Raw genomic sequence first — 16,791 nt, 5'->3', positions numbered from 1 at the left:
TTATGATTAATTGAAATATTTTTCTTACATACGGTTCCTTTAACTTTTTCGTCCTTAACTTAGCTGTAACTGACTTTCAGTCCGTCCTCACACTGCCATTTTGGGCAGTGCACATTGCTTTGAACTTCAGCTGGCCATTGGTGTAAAGTTGTGTAAAGCTATTGTGTCAATCAATGTTATGAACATGTATGCTAGTGTGTTCTTCTTGACTGCAATGAGCATCACCTGTTGCTGGTCTGTCACCTCAACACTGAGAAACTGCACTTGGCATAGGAAGTTTTCTGTCAAATGGGTTAGTGCAGGATTATGGATCTTGGCCATTGTGGCCACCGCACCAGCAGCCATTTTTGCCACAGTAAAAACTGTTGCTGGGGAAAACATGTGCGTGCTCACTTTCCCAAATGGGCAGAGTTGGCTTGCTCTGTACCTTCTTCAACACGTTCTCATTGCTTTCGTTCTACCAATGCTCTTATTGTCAATTTGTTGCTTGATGCTTTTAAGGTTCATTTGTCAGGGAAGTGTGAACAACCATCATACTGCAAGCCGTTCTAGAGTTACAAAGTCAGTGACCATTGTGGTTCTGTTATTTTTTCTTTGTTGGATGCCCAACCACGCAATAAGATTTTGCACTGAATGTTGCAAATTTTAACAGAGCATACTACATTGTGGTAACATATGTATCTCCCGTTACTATTTGCCTTGCCAGTAATAGTTGCCTGATACCAATTCCATACTGTTTAATGCAACGCGAGTTCAGACAAAGAAAAATTTGCACCAGAATTTGTTCTGGTGCAAATCATCACCAGTTGTGGCATCGACTTGTGAATTACGCACATACACTACTATGGCAACCAAACCAGAGAAGGAAGACGTTCATCAAGGCGCTATTCCGCTTATTGTCCTAGAAACTGAAAATTGACGACTTTTTGCCACTGACAGATGGTTTTCTCTATCTGAGGAGCCCTGTTTTACTGACAGAAAAGTAGAGCAACCTGGAAATACTCAAGAATTTATCAATTTAATTTTATTCCAAAAATAAAAGTATAAGTATATACTCTTTTTATCCCGTGAGGGAAATTTGGTCTCTGCATTTATCCCAATCCGTGAATTAGTGAAACACACTCAGCACACAGTGAACACACACTAATCCCGGCACAGTGAGGGGTTAGGTGCCTTGCTCAAGGGCACTTCAGCCATGCCTACTGGTGGGGTTCAAACCGGCAACCCTCTGGTTACAAGTCCGAAGCGCTAACCAGTAGGCCACGGCTGCCCCACTAAAGTAGAAAAGTAGAGCAACCTGGAAATACTCAAGAATTTATCAATTTAATTTTATTCCATTTTACTGCAACATGTTGCATATGGTAAAATATTATTTAGAATGATTTAAAAGTCATAACACTTGAGATTAGTTTTAATAATGATACTGTGTCATGTTGAGTGCTTATAGATAAAGAAAGGGACCAACACAAATTTTAAATGTATTTTATGACTGTTATAGCTTACAACAGAAATGTAAATATTGTGTCTGAATTAAAAAGGCATTGATTGCCTTCCTGGGTAAATTGTAAATTGTATAAATAGTTTGATGACATCATGTCCTGAATGTGTTGGAGATGTTCAGTGGCCACATTATACACAAATTGTTTCCATGATGCAAACAGTATATCCTAGCATTATCAGTCAAGTTGTCAGAGTGAATGGAATGATAGGTACCCTGAATTGGGATATTGATTAGTCACACTGGGAATAAAAAAATATTGTTTGCTTGACCTATTACTACGTTGTTTTGTGATTGACAGGCAGGAATATATTTAGAGGTCTATCAATCAGGATTTTCAAGTTTCAAGTGAATGTTTAACCCATGAAAGTGGACTTTTGGTCATTGGTCATGGGTTTTGTACCAAGTATACAAAACATTTAATTACCACAAGTTAGTCTTGAAGCTGAAGATATCTTTTCCAGCTCATTGAACCAAACACATCTGATATGAGGAAAAGTTATGATCCAAGATTCTTATTCAGTTTGTTCACTGGTCCTCCAGTTCTACTGGTTTTCTTTTTTAATAAATTGACCACAAAGGGCAGCCAGTCACTGTCGTGTGTGTGAATCCAAGGGGAAGACAACAAATGTATTCAGATGGCTTGACACCCCTGGTCTAGAGTCTAAAGTCTCCAGATAAATGCATTACGTAGGCATGTTCAAAAGGTCCTGGGACTGGATGTATTTCTTTCGGTGTAGTCTAGTCTGTGCTCAAGACCTTTGTGATATTATTTTGTGCTATACTTTCATGCTTTTCATTTCATTTCATGCATTTTAAGCTTTTGGGAGGATCTTGAGCTAAAATAATATTGTACCAAATCAGTGCGTAATAGAAGTTCACTACACTTAACAAATGATGCCACCACCAATGATTTTTTTGTCTGCTCACTTCCCTCCTGAGTCCTGACAATACAGATTCTACAGATTTCTAACCCTTTTGCTTGGTATTTGTTTTAATCAACTAGACATCATGTTAGCCCAGATTAAAAATGCCATTTGTGATGTGGTTTGAAAACCAGTAACAGTTTTAATTTAAATTCCTGGAGATTACCTCTTCTTCATTTGTTATTAAACAAATACACAACAAACACAAATTCCTCATATGATTCACAAAAGGCCAAATGCAATATGCCAAGTACTATATGAATATGAATACTTAAAGTAAATTTATTTTAAATCAATTAAGTTCATTACATAATACACCTTATTGAAGACTTGAGTTAAACATAAATAAAGCTACAGTGGCCTCTAGTGATGAGCTTGCTAACTTGTAACTAATTGACACTCCAGTTCCAAGTGTGTTGGGTAAACTCTGATAGCCCTCAAGTGGTGAAAACACAAAATTACCCTGTTAGAACCAGGGTTTTTTCCCCCTAAAAGATGTTCTACAGTAGTGTATGATACTTCAATGATATTCTGTAATATACCTATCATTCATTGTGCTATATAGGGGATTTCACACAGCCAATCAATAACCAAGCCCTATTTACCGTCAAAACCAAAATCACTAACAAATCACAAATCACTAACAAAAACAACCAACAGAACAGCCTTCAAGAGCATTTCACTAGGGTTATCAAGCAAGCACCTTCCTTCATAGGCGTTTCATTTACTATACTCTATATGTCCTAAAATACTGTAAGATTCCTATGTATATCTATAGTATTCCTATACGGTTACTATTCCTATACTTCTTTTCCGTTGGGGCTGGTTTGTCCTTTCTGGGATGATGGCGGGGGGTAACATGACAGATGCAGACCCACACCCTATTTAGGTATAAAGAGCTCATTCTAAGCTAACAAAAACATATTTACAGGTATTATGTACTAATGAAAACATTTTGAATACTATTCCATTTCTAACAAAAGATTACCTACACACTGTAGCTTTAAAATACATATTATGTGTAAACAAGTACATACAAACTATATTATTCAAATATTCTTTATAAATAATTTGTTGTGTTTGGTTTTAGCTCAATCTTATGCATCCCTTTACAAACTACAAACTTTAATGAAGCCACAATATAAAACCCTCTAACTTGAATTTCCCCCTGGGGATCAATAAAGTATCTATCTATCTATCTATGTACAATATGACCATACCAAACCCTACTTAGTTACTGTCCTTGCGAGGAATGAAACAGCCGTGCAGGTCCATGTGGAAAGAAGCATCCACTTCTGCACGTGCAATCTCCTCCATTGTTTTGGCGTCCAAAATAAGCATAAAGGGTTTTTTTGCTGGATTAAGAGACACGATCGAGGACAAAAGGACTCCTGAAATTAAGAAAAAGGAAAAATATATTCATACTGTTAACACCATATACTTATGAATCTGTATGGATAGTTTTGACATCATACCATCACAACACATGTGACGATTCTCAGAAATGACACTATATTTTCATATTCCTGCTTTGCATTTATTTTTTCTTTTATTGTGTAAAGCACCATGGTAAACACAGGTTGCTTTAAACTGTGATATCTTGCCTTGACTTGTGTTCTATTTGTGCCACTTACCGTCATCCTCCTCCACAGCGCCGGGTGAGGCCACAAAAACGGGCTCAGATGGGTAGCACTCTTCACTGCGCCACTCTTTATGAGTCCTGGTGACGATGTCTACTTTGGCAATCTGCGGGAAACATGAGGGACTGCATTTGTAACCCTTATGAGAAAATCTGTCCCTACTGTTATCTGTTGCCCTATCGAGTGTTGTGACATCGTCTTACCTTGTTTGGATGTGGAGACCACTCCACCCTGGAGCCGTAGAAATATCTGTACTTTTTGGCATTAAATTTGTAATTAATCTGTGGCAATTCTAAACCTGTGAAAAAAAATAACAATAATATAAAAAGTTCCAAAAGACGCACAACATATCCTCATTTGATCAAATGCTATTTGAGTGTTTGTGTATGTGTGTGTGCAATGTGCATTAGTGCATTTAACTAATGAGAATAAAAACTCCTGAGCTAGTATGAGGCATGTTTATCTGATGTGGGATCTCAGTCAAATTAGATTTAGTTACCACAGGCAATCATGTGCCTACAATAACATTACTCGACCAAAAGAATTCAGATTTTAATTATTAAAGTATGGTTTACTACTGTGTTGACCCTTCATCATTAATGTGATACAATATTAAGCACGTGACCACTTGCAGCTTAACAAAAGACACCTTTTAATGTGGAATTCCACATTGTATCAATGGGGGTATATCGCTCCGCTCAAACAATCAAGCATTTTTCACGCATGGGGAGGGCAATATAATATGGTGGATGGCGTCAGCATTAAACGATACGCACATATAATTTCTTTTTGAAAATAGTAAATAGAGTAACCTTTTACAAAATCAGATATGTTTGCTGTACTACTGAAAAGATTCAGTATGAGTTTAATATACCAACTTAGTTTAAATTTCACCTCTGGTAAAGCTCATTGGAAATCGAATGTGAACTGAAAGGGCCCAGACCCCCTGGGTCAGGACTTGGAGAGTTAGCTTCAGTCAGTCTGGAGAGGTCTATGGTCCAGATTAAAGCCTCAATTATGCTCAACGTTAAAAACAGATACGGATACCGACGGAGCGTTGATTTTGTCTGTTCACTTCAAGCTCACGAAACAAACGAAAAGGGTCAACGTGTAAAATGACCGTATCTATTTACATATAAAAAGCAAACATAAACTTGGCTTAATTTTCATCTGAAAATTGGTCCAGTGTCAGCCAGGTTATTGACCATTTGAAGCAGAAAACCTACCCACAAGGAGTAGGTCAGGCGAACAGAAGACTGAGCTATCCTTCTGCATCACTGCTTTTGCTGTGGTGTCTTCTAGTGTCACAAGGTTTGTGCCTACTGGAGTGTCCTGAAAGAGAGAGTGTGCCCCACACAGCATTAACAGATGTAATTCAAATTGAATAGAGTACTGAAGCCATGACGTAGCGTTGCCAAGGCAGCAATTTCACTGGATCTAAACAAATCAATCTAACCATTGAAATCACCATTAGCGGTGGCTTTCTTAATCTATTTAAATAATTTTACAACGTTTCTAAGATGTTAGTATATTTTTTTACACTGTAGGAATCACATACTACAACATATATTCATACCAACACGATCAAATTCGTGACTACAGAGTTTTATTTTAGCATGGGTTTCCTCCGTAAAAGAGACCTGCATGTAACTTCACAGCATGCGGTTAAAATCCTAAAATTCACGCACGTATTTTGGCTTTATTTTTTAAGCAAAAAACGTCACTCTTAACAGCCGCCAGTCTTTGAGAAGACGTGAAATATCCACTGGAATTTTGTTTCTTTATATTACACCTGCCAGGGAATCCGTGTTATCTGGGTAAGCTGCTGCCTAGCAGGCAAAGCACGTTTAAATGGGTATAGCCTACATTTAAAACAATTTATTAGCTAGAAATGATGCCACATGTCTACATTCAATGCTATTTAAGCCACTTCGAAAGTTTGTTTAGATCCAGTGATTCTGCTGTCATGGAAACGCTACGTCAGACTTCGGGACTCTATTAAAGGTGTAGGTTTTTGAACATTCTAAGTTCCACAACAATTGAAGGTTCTAAAATTCTATGTTGAATTCAATGAACCCAGATATTCTTTAGAATGTTAATTTCCCAACATTCCTGTCACACCGGTGTGACGGTACTCCTTTAAGGGTTAACCTTATCTAATTGGACTGCAATTCATGCAGAGATATCTGCTGCACCTTTTCAACAGCGATGGGTAAGGCGAATCTCTGACAGACTGGTGGTGAGAAGATCTTGTGGCTTTCTATGAATTTGTCCGTGTCCTGTTTCAAGTTGTCAATGTAGAACATGTCGTACAGATTGCTGTCTTTGTATGTGATCAGATCAAATACAACATGGCCGTTTTCCTCATATGCATTTATGTGGTGGAACACCACAAAAGGATCTCCATAGAACTTTGTGGAAACTGCTTTCCCAGTCTTCCGGTTGATCAGATGGAATACTGTCTACAACAGAACAATATAAGTCATATACATGATCTGGAACGTAAAGGGGAAACATCACACAATGGCCGCTTCAAAGTAAATCTGTCACTTACAACATCATCTTTGTCAAACTTGAGACAGCCTCCCCAATTGACCCCTCTGAAGTAGGCCGTTGCAAGCCCGAGGATGTCCAGCTTAAAGGCCTGGTCCACGAAGACAATGTAGTTCTCCGTCATGCCAAAGCTGTGGAAGTAACTCGGGTAGAGGGCTGATCTGAAGGGGATGGAGCACACCTTCTCCACTTTACTCAAGTCTGGCTTTTTACTGTCTTTATCTGCAGACAGAAATAAAAAAAGGCGTCTACACAGTTTGGTCATGAAAAATGAGAATTCATTTCTGCATTCATTTTTTTATGTATGTCTACATTTCTTCATTGATCTTTTTCTGTATCTCTACATTTCTTCATTTCTCTGTCATTATGTAAATAAGATGGTTGGTTCTGCAGCAATCAGCTCAGATAGGAAATTGTTGTGAGGCAAAGTAGTTAGCTAGCCTGTAAGTTAGTTTAAACATGTTAAATGAAGAGCTACTACAGAGGTTTGTTTAGTCAAAAAGCTTGGAGTTTTTGCAATCACATTAGCAATAAATAAAAAAAATGTATACATAAATAAATAAATAAATTCAAACTGTATAACAACATTTAGGTCTGGCCTCGTGCCTATGGCCGAATCACAGGCATGTCAATATCTGCTACCAAAGCCACTCTTACTCGTGCCATATTGCTTAAATGTATTTCTCTATATCTCTATAACTGAAGTCATTTTCAGTCAGCAGCTTCAAAAAAGATGGCAAATGTGAACACAGCCTAAGTAAAAAATGCTTTACTGTACGTCATCCTGTCCACAGCAGTTTTTAATGCTAATACCTGATGCGTTGGCTGGAACTTTGAATATCATGTACTTGGGTCGGCCAAACCCCATGATCGCTGTGCCCATGTTGTATGTGTTTCCTTCCTCATCATAGTGAGGGTGAGCAGTAGCCAGGTTCAGTGCAATATGGTTCCTGTAATTTACCTGGAACAGAAGTTATTCACACATATTGGCTGAGGATGAATATCAGTTTCATAATGTCACGGAGGGCTTTCTTTCACACCTTGCTTAATTAGTGATTTTTCTGAAATGATAATGTTGCAAAATGATAATTTGTACACATTCGTAAACTCAATGAAAAAACAAACAAAGAAATACATATTTTCAGTAATCAGTATTATTAGAGTAAATATGTTTCAACTCACTCGCCCGACTGTCTCCAGAGTGTGAGGGTCGATCTGGTTGATGTAGTTCACTTCAGATGCTGCATAGTAGTCCTCACCATATCTTATAATGCTCACAAGGCCGTTGTCCGTGAAATCAGGGATGGCATTGCTGAGATAGGTAAAAGCCCTGTGGAGAAGCCATATATGTAATGGGTCTGAATTCTCTTCAGCTTAACATCATTTCATTTCAGTTCCTTTTCATTTTATAAGTTTCAACTGAAAATGAGAAACTATTACACTGAAATTCAGGTATTACTTTGAAAAAATGTTTTTGCAGGGATCAGGATAGACCATGGTTCCAAATTCAGACACCACAATCCTGTTGGCACCAGTGTTCTTTTTGAAAGTATTACTCTTGAGAAATTTACTCCGGTAGTAGACATCACCTGGAAAGTGACAGCATTCACTATCAGTAGCTGTTGTATTGCATTGCGACTCAGTGCAAGTAGTGCTGTGTGCTCTGCTCCTCGCTCTCACCATCTTTAAAGGTGAAGCTATGGAGGAGAGACATGCCATCAAACCAGTGTTTATAGGCCGTGTCCCCAACAGAGAACATCCCAGGTCCATTGCGCACAAGGGTCCCCTGTAACCAGTCAGGAACTGTGCCTGGATGCAGGCAAACACAAGGAAAGAAGGAATCATGCTGTTTCCCATGGTATGATCAATAAAGTATCTCTCTATATCTATTTATCTATCTATCTATCTGATCATTACAACCAGCTGTTCAATATCAACTTTTGTCACCAGTGTAGTTGTAAACCAGTGAGAGAGGGTTTAAAGCAATAACTTTGTTGTTCAGCTACAATTACCATAAATCAGGGCCATCACTCAATGCACATACAACAAACTTTATATGTAAACTTGTTTGAACATAGACTTAAAAACAAAGAAAATAGTTATCAGTGCCATTGATAAACTATAAGCTTGAGTGAAATACTTACCAGATATTTTAGCTTTTACGGGCTCTGGGGTTTCTTTTCCATTCTGATAAAATACCTGCATGATTCCACTTTGTCAGCTTACTATCCTTTGTTCGTTGGAAGACTTTCTCATAAAATAGACGTTAGACGTGGCAAAAGGTCCCTTCGTTTACTACGCCTGTCCATATATATGCAGACAAAGCACCACAGCCTGCATGTGTAAGTGCACGTCTTTGTTATGTAACTGGAACCATCATGACATATTTGTGATCAGTAAACTCTTTCATTCAACTGAAGAAGTCCCTTAGTGTTCACTCTTCTTCAACTCTTTTGGTAAGATGTTTCTTGCAAATGTTCACTCATGGCACTGTCTTAATGTGCATTCAATAAGCAGCCTTTATTATTTAGTTTGCCAGACACTGCTGATATAACTGCTGATATAACGCACACTACAATCTCTGAAACACCCTCATTTGGTTTTCCTCCCACTTTATCTAAATTGCTTTATCTAAATGTGAACTTTGTTTATCACCACAATGGTTTGGATGAGGTGTTACACTCACTTCATATGCTCTGAAAAAACTCTCTGTTATTACATGTGGTATATTTATTAGTTTTATTGTATTTAGTTGCGCAGATACTGCTAATGTTACACACATTATAACATCTCTGAAACAAATACCCTAATTTGATTTCCCTCTTACCTTTATCTAAATTGCTTTATCTTAATGTGAACTTTGCTTATCAGTGGTTTGGATAAGGTGTTCTTTTGTGCTTTTCCACCTGCTGTATACAATTTCCAGCCTGGCTCCACCCATCCATAAAAGACCAATATGGTCCTATGGATCATGCTTAAATACATGATCAGAGTAATGTTGATGTAATGTAATGTTAATGTAATTTCACACATACACTAAATAACAAGCCAATAAATAATGGTGACACCAGATTTCTGCCAGCGTGTACATCATGAGGTCATTGTGCTGGTGAACTCAGGATGACTGATCATTTACATACAAAAATGACAGAAAAGATCAACTTAAACGTAGGTCAACAGAAGGCCTTCAAGAAATATTAATATATGTTCTAATGTGTGTTGTGGGCCTAATCAGACCAAAATACACTTTCCCAAAGAATGACCAATACTTTGATGAAATATTCCTCAAGTACAAGTTAAATTACCAATCTGAAAATGTACTCAAGTAAAAGTAAAAAGTAGTTCATTTAAAATGTACTTTAAGTAAAAGTTACTTAGAAAAATAAAATAATCAGTTTTACCTAACTCGAGTTGCTGCAGCGAGCAGCTAAAGGAACCAGGCAGATACAGCACTACACTCTGGGGGCATGATCGTGAGCCCCCATGCCCATGCCCCCATAGTGTAGCGCTGTAGCTGCTTGGCTGCAGCAACTCGAGCTATAGGTAAAACCAATTGTTTTCGTTTTTTAAAAAAAAAAATATATATACTCAGTGACCTCGAAAACGGAGATCTATGTGAAAAATCACCGAGGCTCTCTTTTAAATTTGAGCAGCAGTTGATTTTTCAAATTTAGGCACGCTCATCCTTGCTAGCTTTGCAGTGCACAGAACTTCAGAGGGCACTGTTCCCACCTATTTTAGCTTACCATCAAATCCTTGACCTCTTTAGAAAGCTGAGACCCTGTAGTTTAGGAAACAATCAGAAAAATAGTGTGAAGTACTGGCACAAAGTTACAGAGGTTAGAATATTGTTTTATAAACTGACCACATTTCAGCCACTTGAGAAACACAACTGAGCCCTAGCACCTGGTCTTGTGAGGCTTTGTGTAAAAGTAGATCAATATAGAAAAAAGACGAGTAGTTTACACAATTATTTGTAAAAGTATATGTCCATGCGTTTTGCAAATGTCCTGCCTTTGCAAATGTACAGTACACTCAGGTAAACTGCTTGAATATCTCCGCTATCGTAGTGCTAAAAACGAACTGAGACAACCCACTGAAAGAGCAGAAAATACACTTTCCATAGGTAATCTGAAGGATCTTGTGATCCGCCTCCATCTCCATCTCTTTCAGAGAGACTTGGTGCCAGCTTGATTGCCACGGTAGGGGATTTTTTTTCTCCCTTTCAGTTTACGTTAGTCTTAACTTTTTTTACTCAGTAACGGATGGGATTTGTAATGTAGCCAAGTACAATAAAATGAATTACCTGATTTTAAAAACTACTTAGAAAATACAACATACACAAAAAGCTACTCAATACAGTAACGTGAGTGAATGTAATTTGTTACTTTCCACCTCTGCCTGCTGAATAGTCCTACCCCAACAAATTAGCATTATTACATTGCTTGTGTCATTACATCAGTGTTTCCCATACATTGACTAATCTGTGGCGGTGCGCCATTAAATCAAAATCGGCCGCCACATATTAATATTCTTTGTTTAATTTCATTTAATTTAAATTCAAATAAATATAAGATCCTTGCATTGCCATTGAGCTGCGCTATTTACGCACCCAGCCTTTCCTTACCCCGCCCCGCTCTCTCTCGTAGCCTGCTGCCCCTCCTCTGCATGTGCATTTAACAAAATATTCAAGATTGTTGAAGGATTGTTGTTGCCACATAGAAGCATTGCATAGAAGACGTCTGGCTAAATTGCTATTAAATCCGCTTTTTCCCCATCGTCTGGTTGACCAAAGTGTACCCAAGCAATTTTAGCAAGGTGGGAACATACAAAACTAGAAATGTAATGCCAGAGGAATTACAATAGTGGATGGAAAGCTGCTGGGTTAATGTTGGTGGGGAGATTCCTGAAAAAAAAACATTGAATCACTTAATCTTTGCGTTCATACAAACCCTTGTACCAAAAAACCTTGTGCGTCAGGCATTCTTGAGATGTCACACTCAAGGTGGGGTTGGCCTTGACATTTGACTTCATCATTGAGTCCATACAAATGTTCACACTTGTGTCAATGGTGTGTAAATAACCACTGACAACTTGTTATCAGTTAAGCAAGTGCATTTATTCACTCTTCATCTAGAAATTCACGTGTACTGTGTTTTCCTGCCATCCATAGCAGTTGCAGTCAGCCTGATCCTTCAGTAGCAGAGTGAAGCGGCACCTAACAGAAATAGAAGGGGGGGGGGGCAGCTGTTAGATAAATATGTTCAACTGAGCAACAAACTAACAGCTAAGCCTACAATCAAGTTATTTTACGCCAGTGGTTCTCAAACTTTTTCTTTCATTCCCCACTTAGATCAAGGGGGCATTTTTAAACCCCACCTGTCCCTCATCGTTCTAAGAAAGTGGTAGGTCAAACTTAAAATTGTCAAATTTATTGAAATAATGACAAGTTCCAAATATATCCTCGGCAGCAGAGTTAAAATCAGCTGGTGCTGCAGATATAATAAATAAATACATAATGTGCCAACATGCTGCATTAAATGGATCACTGCTGGTTGGGAAATATTTTTGAAATAAACTTTGCAGGGATGTGATGTAGGCCTACAGTGGCTCCCGAATCAGACGTTTCAGTGATTTCACTCAGATTCTCAAAGGCATAATACTGTCGTGATCGAGGCGCCTGTCCCATACCTCAAGTTTTTTGGTGAATGCAGTAATCTTAGATCTGCTAGGTGAGGTAGGTGCTTGTCTTAGCCTTGTAACTGGAGATTTAACTCATTGAGCCACTCATACAAACGTAGTTCAAAACGAAGGCTAAGTTTCAGCCAGTGACTGTTTGCCATTTCCCTCGTCAGGCCAGCTATCGCTACGAAAGGCGGCTGGCTGGCAATTTGAGTCCTTAGCTAGCTGCTACCGCCTCCACTGCACACAACCGCGAACCTAGAAACATGAACTTACCAGAGAATGTCTAATAAGGGGAGAACTGCCACTCTCGGAAAACTTCCGGTTTCTGAACTGGTTGCAGTTCCTTCTGTGGTTCCACATGAGGGCGCTCGTCCACGAGTGCAGAATGCATGGAGGTCTATGGAGCTGTACCCCTCAAAATCCACTTTTCTTGGGATATAATTTTTTTTCAAGTAATTTGAGTATTGCATTCGAAAGGGGAGGCAAAGAAAATACACTTGGTTGAGTATTATATATTTTAAAGTCACTTAATTGTTCTAAAAAGCCTTTCAAATGTGTCAATGATGTCATTCATTAGCACAATGCTAGCGTGTTATGTGCAACAACGACCCAACCTGTAAGAAATCAAAAGGACATAAGTACTCGTTCATTCAACTTTTGACCTATAACCCATGTTGAAGTTATACAAACTACAATCAAATTTGAAATTTGTCAACGACAATCAGGTGAAAGAGACAAATTTAGCCGTCTAGCTCCATTGACTCCCATTAATTCTGCACTCATGGCGATCGCCCCCAGTGGAACTCTGGTGGAACTGCATCCAAAATTCGGTACAATGGGACTTGATACGGAGTGGCAAGGCTCTCCGTAGACGGGCTCTGAACTTACTATGTTGCTAAGCTACAAGTTTAAAGCTAACGCCAGCTTGCTTGCTTACTTGATTAGCCGAGTCGTTTTAAACAGACTTCACACACTCCATTCAAATACAAAACACAAATAATTGTAACTTACATTGGGTGTGGTAGGAAAACGTCCGTTTCATCGTCGTTTGTTGGACGAACCAGACAACAAGAACGTAAACTTTCTTCAAGAGGATGCTTGACAGCAGCAGTGCCTGTAGAATCGAATCAATGAGGCAAGGAGAACGCTACTGCGCATGCGCACAAGTTAATTACGGGATGTGTAGTTTTAGGGAGCACCAGATTGTATGCATTAGAAGCTGAGACGGTTGAATTCACAGGTGACACCTGTGTCAGTGTTCTAATTTGCCCGGGAACTACTCTGGGAGCTTAACGAGCGCAGCTGGCTTTAGGCCATTATGACATCACAGCCATTCAAGTCTATGGGGGAAAAATTAGCTTTTTACCATTTTTAATCCCCTATTTCTTAAAAAGTATAAACTTTATAAAAAATCTGAAATAATAACTCTCTTGCCCCACTCCAGACCTTCAGAACGGTTATTTCAACATGTCTGTACGTTAAGCGGTTAGCGTCGCATTAATTCTTGAAAAGGTAAAAAGAAAAGGTTATAATAAGAAGAAGAAGCCAGGAGATTTCAAGATCAAAGTCTGCCATGTCACATTTGTTTAAATTCATAGCTACGTAATCACCATGACCAAAATTGTATTTTTTTTTTTTACTTTGAATCTTAAAAAAAATATATATTGACCTACCTACCGACCCATTTTACTGCAAACAAGAATATTTTTAAGGATGGCCTCATGACTGTAAAAATGGCTGACATTGAACCACAGGGCTTTAAATGGGAGCCCCCAGTATCAGTCATCAAGGCATCAAAATTTGCCACAAACACTTACAACACACAACATCACTCATAAACACACACACACACACGGACAGAACCACCACTGTTCAAGAGACCATTTTGGCTTTTTCTCATTTGGTTGTTTTGGCGCCACGAGTAGTTCAAGCAGACGTAGGACTTTCATGTACTTCGATCAGGGGGGAGGGGACGTGGCACTGTGCCAATGCCTCCCCCCCAGAAACAAAGTCTCACTCCTTGAAAACTTCAAAACTTGAGAGCCCTGTTTATGGAACCTTTCTGTGAATAATGCTGTTGATGGAACTTTTCTGTCAACTGAACTATATTTAACTCAATAAACTTGTATCAAAGTAGTTTTGTCTATGCTGTCAAACATGGATGTTCCCAGTTTTGATATCGGACGTCAGGTCACTTTATATCATATATCAGAATATTCTATTACTGTTAAACCCACTATGAATATTAAAAATATGCTAAATCATGTGTCCTCTATCATAGCTACATGTATGACCTTTGCAGCAAAAAAAAAAAGCGTGAGAATCTGTTCGGTATTCAGTGAGATATGATTGATTAAGTGTGCTGACAGCTCATCGCACCGGCGAAACAGATTACACTGAGTGGAGTGGATGACCGGTCCAAGATGGCGGCTCCACGTCTCGTCAGCGCTAGTAGGGAGTAGCGGTCGATGCAGCGTCTATGTATATTATGTCTATGATTACCAAGTGTGCTTTGTTGAATGGTCTCAATGTTTTATTGTTTTATTTCATGTGAATACTTAGGCTACTAGAGGAGTAACTTATTTCAAGTAAGCTGCAGTTGCAGGAAGTGTGCATTTAGTTTCCATGCTTATTGTGTTTCCACAACAATGTTAGTGAATAAATCTACTGAAATGGCCACCATCTTGGTGAAGTGTGATGTGTAAGATCAGAAAGCAGAGGTTGATTTTAGAACGGTAGTCTAGGCGATGTGTTTTCATAGCATTTAAAAGTGTGGGCGGAAGGCAGTGGTGGAGGAAGTACTGAATCTCAGCACTTTTGTGTGTTTTTGGTTTCTGCTCTGGTAAGGTCACCTATAGAATATTCACCCCTTGCAAGTGACGTCACGTTTTGTTCGCGCCACAGCAAAATAGCCTAGTGGACGGCAAGAACACAAATCAAATCAATGGGTTGTAATGGGACATATCGCACAGCTAGGAGATTATAGTGAGATTTAACCGTAGTAATGCCCTTCCACGACTGTTGGCTTATTGTTTGGAATACAACAACATCCCATGTTCTTGCATAGATATATTTTGGTTTGTTTTCTTTGTGTTTCGGGAGTATTTCAACCACAATTGCATGCTTATCTCCTCAGTGTATGAAGCACAGCAGCGGTTGCTATAGCAACCATAGACTCTGAACAGGATGGCTTAAGAGGCTAGCCGGGAGGAGGTACAACAGAGGGCAGCTCATCCCGGACAGACAGGCTACAGTCTGCCTGACGTGACTCGCGGGAGATATCGCAGAATTTTGTTTGCAATACAGCAGAACTTTCATTCTTACTCATTAAAATGAGCATGATGACTGACGAAATAAATTCTTATGATGTAGTTTAAATAAACCACTGTTGTCATACAGTTAACAGGCCTGCATTGTAGCACATAAATTCAATATCAAGTGTTTCCCCTATATGTGTGTCTATCTATTTAGCCAACAGCAGAAAATAACAGAATATCCAAACGTTTTCAGTAGGCAAGCCTGTTATTGTTGCAGAAATCACGTATAAGAAAGTATCCCTTCGATTTCTGTTTATTTTCGCATATTCCAACATAAGGAAGCAGCATGACACTCCCATCAAAATCGTCATGAGGAGATTCCTCCCAAATGGCCCTATCACGTCTTTGAACTGACGTCATGAGGGCGTGTTTCAGCTCGTGCAGCTCGTGGAAGGCAACTACAAGATCTGTCTGCAGGCTAAGACTCCCGCGATATTTTAAGGTCATGTGACATGGTGTCACGGTGGTAAGTCCCTCCCCGGCTGACAGAAGTCGGACAGAATTTCTAACCAGTATGCATTGCGTCCATCCCAGTATGCATTGTGTTCAACCCAGCATGCATCACATCAAGTCAGATCTGCACAGATCCAGAGCCCGTTTACGGAGAGCTGGATCACTCTCTATTAACTCCATTGTACCTGCAATCTGCTGCAGTTCCGCTAGGGGCGATCACGAATAAGTGCAAAAACAATGGGGGACTATGGAGCTAGACGACTAAATGTGTCTCTTTAATTGGTTGTCCTTGAAAAATCGAAGATTGGATTGTATTTTCTGCAAGGTCAATATGGATTATAGGTCAAAAGTTGAATGAACGAGTACTTACGTCCTTTTGATTTCTTACAGGTTGGGTCGTTGTTGCCCACAACTCACTAGCTTTCTGCTAATGAATGACGTCATTTACACATTTGAAAGGCTTTTTAGAACAAATAAGTGACTCAAAAAATATAATACTCAGCGGTGTGTATTTTCTCTGCCCTCTCTTTCGCATGCAACATTCAAATTTCTGGCCAAAAAATTATATCCCGAGAAAAGTGGATTTGAGGGGTACAGCTCCATAGCCCTCCATTCATTCTGCACTTATTCGTGCAACCAGTTCAGAAACCGGAAGCTTCCCGAGAGAGGCCGTTCTCCCCTTATTAGACATTCTCTGACAGATCTGCCTCAAGTCGAAC

The 16,791-nt window shown here is 39.1% G+C and overlaps 1 protein-coding gene, 1 long non-coding RNA gene and 1 pseudogene across 2 annotated transcripts; 1 reads left to right on the top strand and 2 right to left on the bottom strand.

Moving 5' to 3' along the window:
* Positions 1 to 59: 59 nt before the first annotated feature.
* On the top strand, positions 60 to 1,159 carry LOC121682426 (annotated as a pseudogene).
* Positions 1,160 to 3,311: 2,152 nt separating this feature from the next.
* On the bottom strand, positions 3,312 to 8,822 carry bco1l (beta-carotene oxygenase 1, like). Its single transcript, XM_042060832.1, has 11 exons — positions 8,762 to 8,822; positions 8,298 to 8,426; positions 8,077 to 8,206; positions 7,800 to 7,947; positions 7,431 to 7,578; positions 6,619 to 6,839; positions 6,260 to 6,526; positions 5,291 to 5,396; positions 4,268 to 4,362; positions 4,059 to 4,170; positions 3,312 to 3,815 (listed from the first exon to the last, which is right to left on the bottom strand). Exons 1-11 carry the CDS (start codon positions 8,820 to 8,822, stop codon positions 3,655 to 3,657), a joined length of 1,578 nt encoding a protein of 525 aa, XP_041916766.1. The 3' UTR covers positions 3,312 to 3,654.
* Positions 8,823 to 11,714: 2,892 nt separating this feature from the next.
* LOC121681229 lies at positions 11,715 to 13,504 on the bottom strand. The gene is made up of 2 exons (XR_006022032.1): positions 13,314 to 13,504; positions 11,715 to 11,835 (listed from the first exon to the last, which is right to left on the bottom strand). It is a non-coding gene; the product is annotated as an uncharacterized LOC121681229 (long non-coding RNA).
* Positions 13,505 to 16,791: the final 3,287 nt, after the last annotated feature.

This window comes from Alosa sapidissima, chromosome 14, assembly GCF_018492685.1.
Source record: "Alosa sapidissima isolate fAloSap1 chromosome 14, fAloSap1.pri, whole genome shotgun sequence".
In the NCBI taxonomy this organism is placed as follows: domain Eukaryota; kingdom Metazoa; phylum Chordata; class Actinopteri; order Clupeiformes; family Clupeidae; genus Alosa; species Alosa sapidissima.
This window is presented reverse-complemented; position numbering and strand designations above follow the sequence as displayed.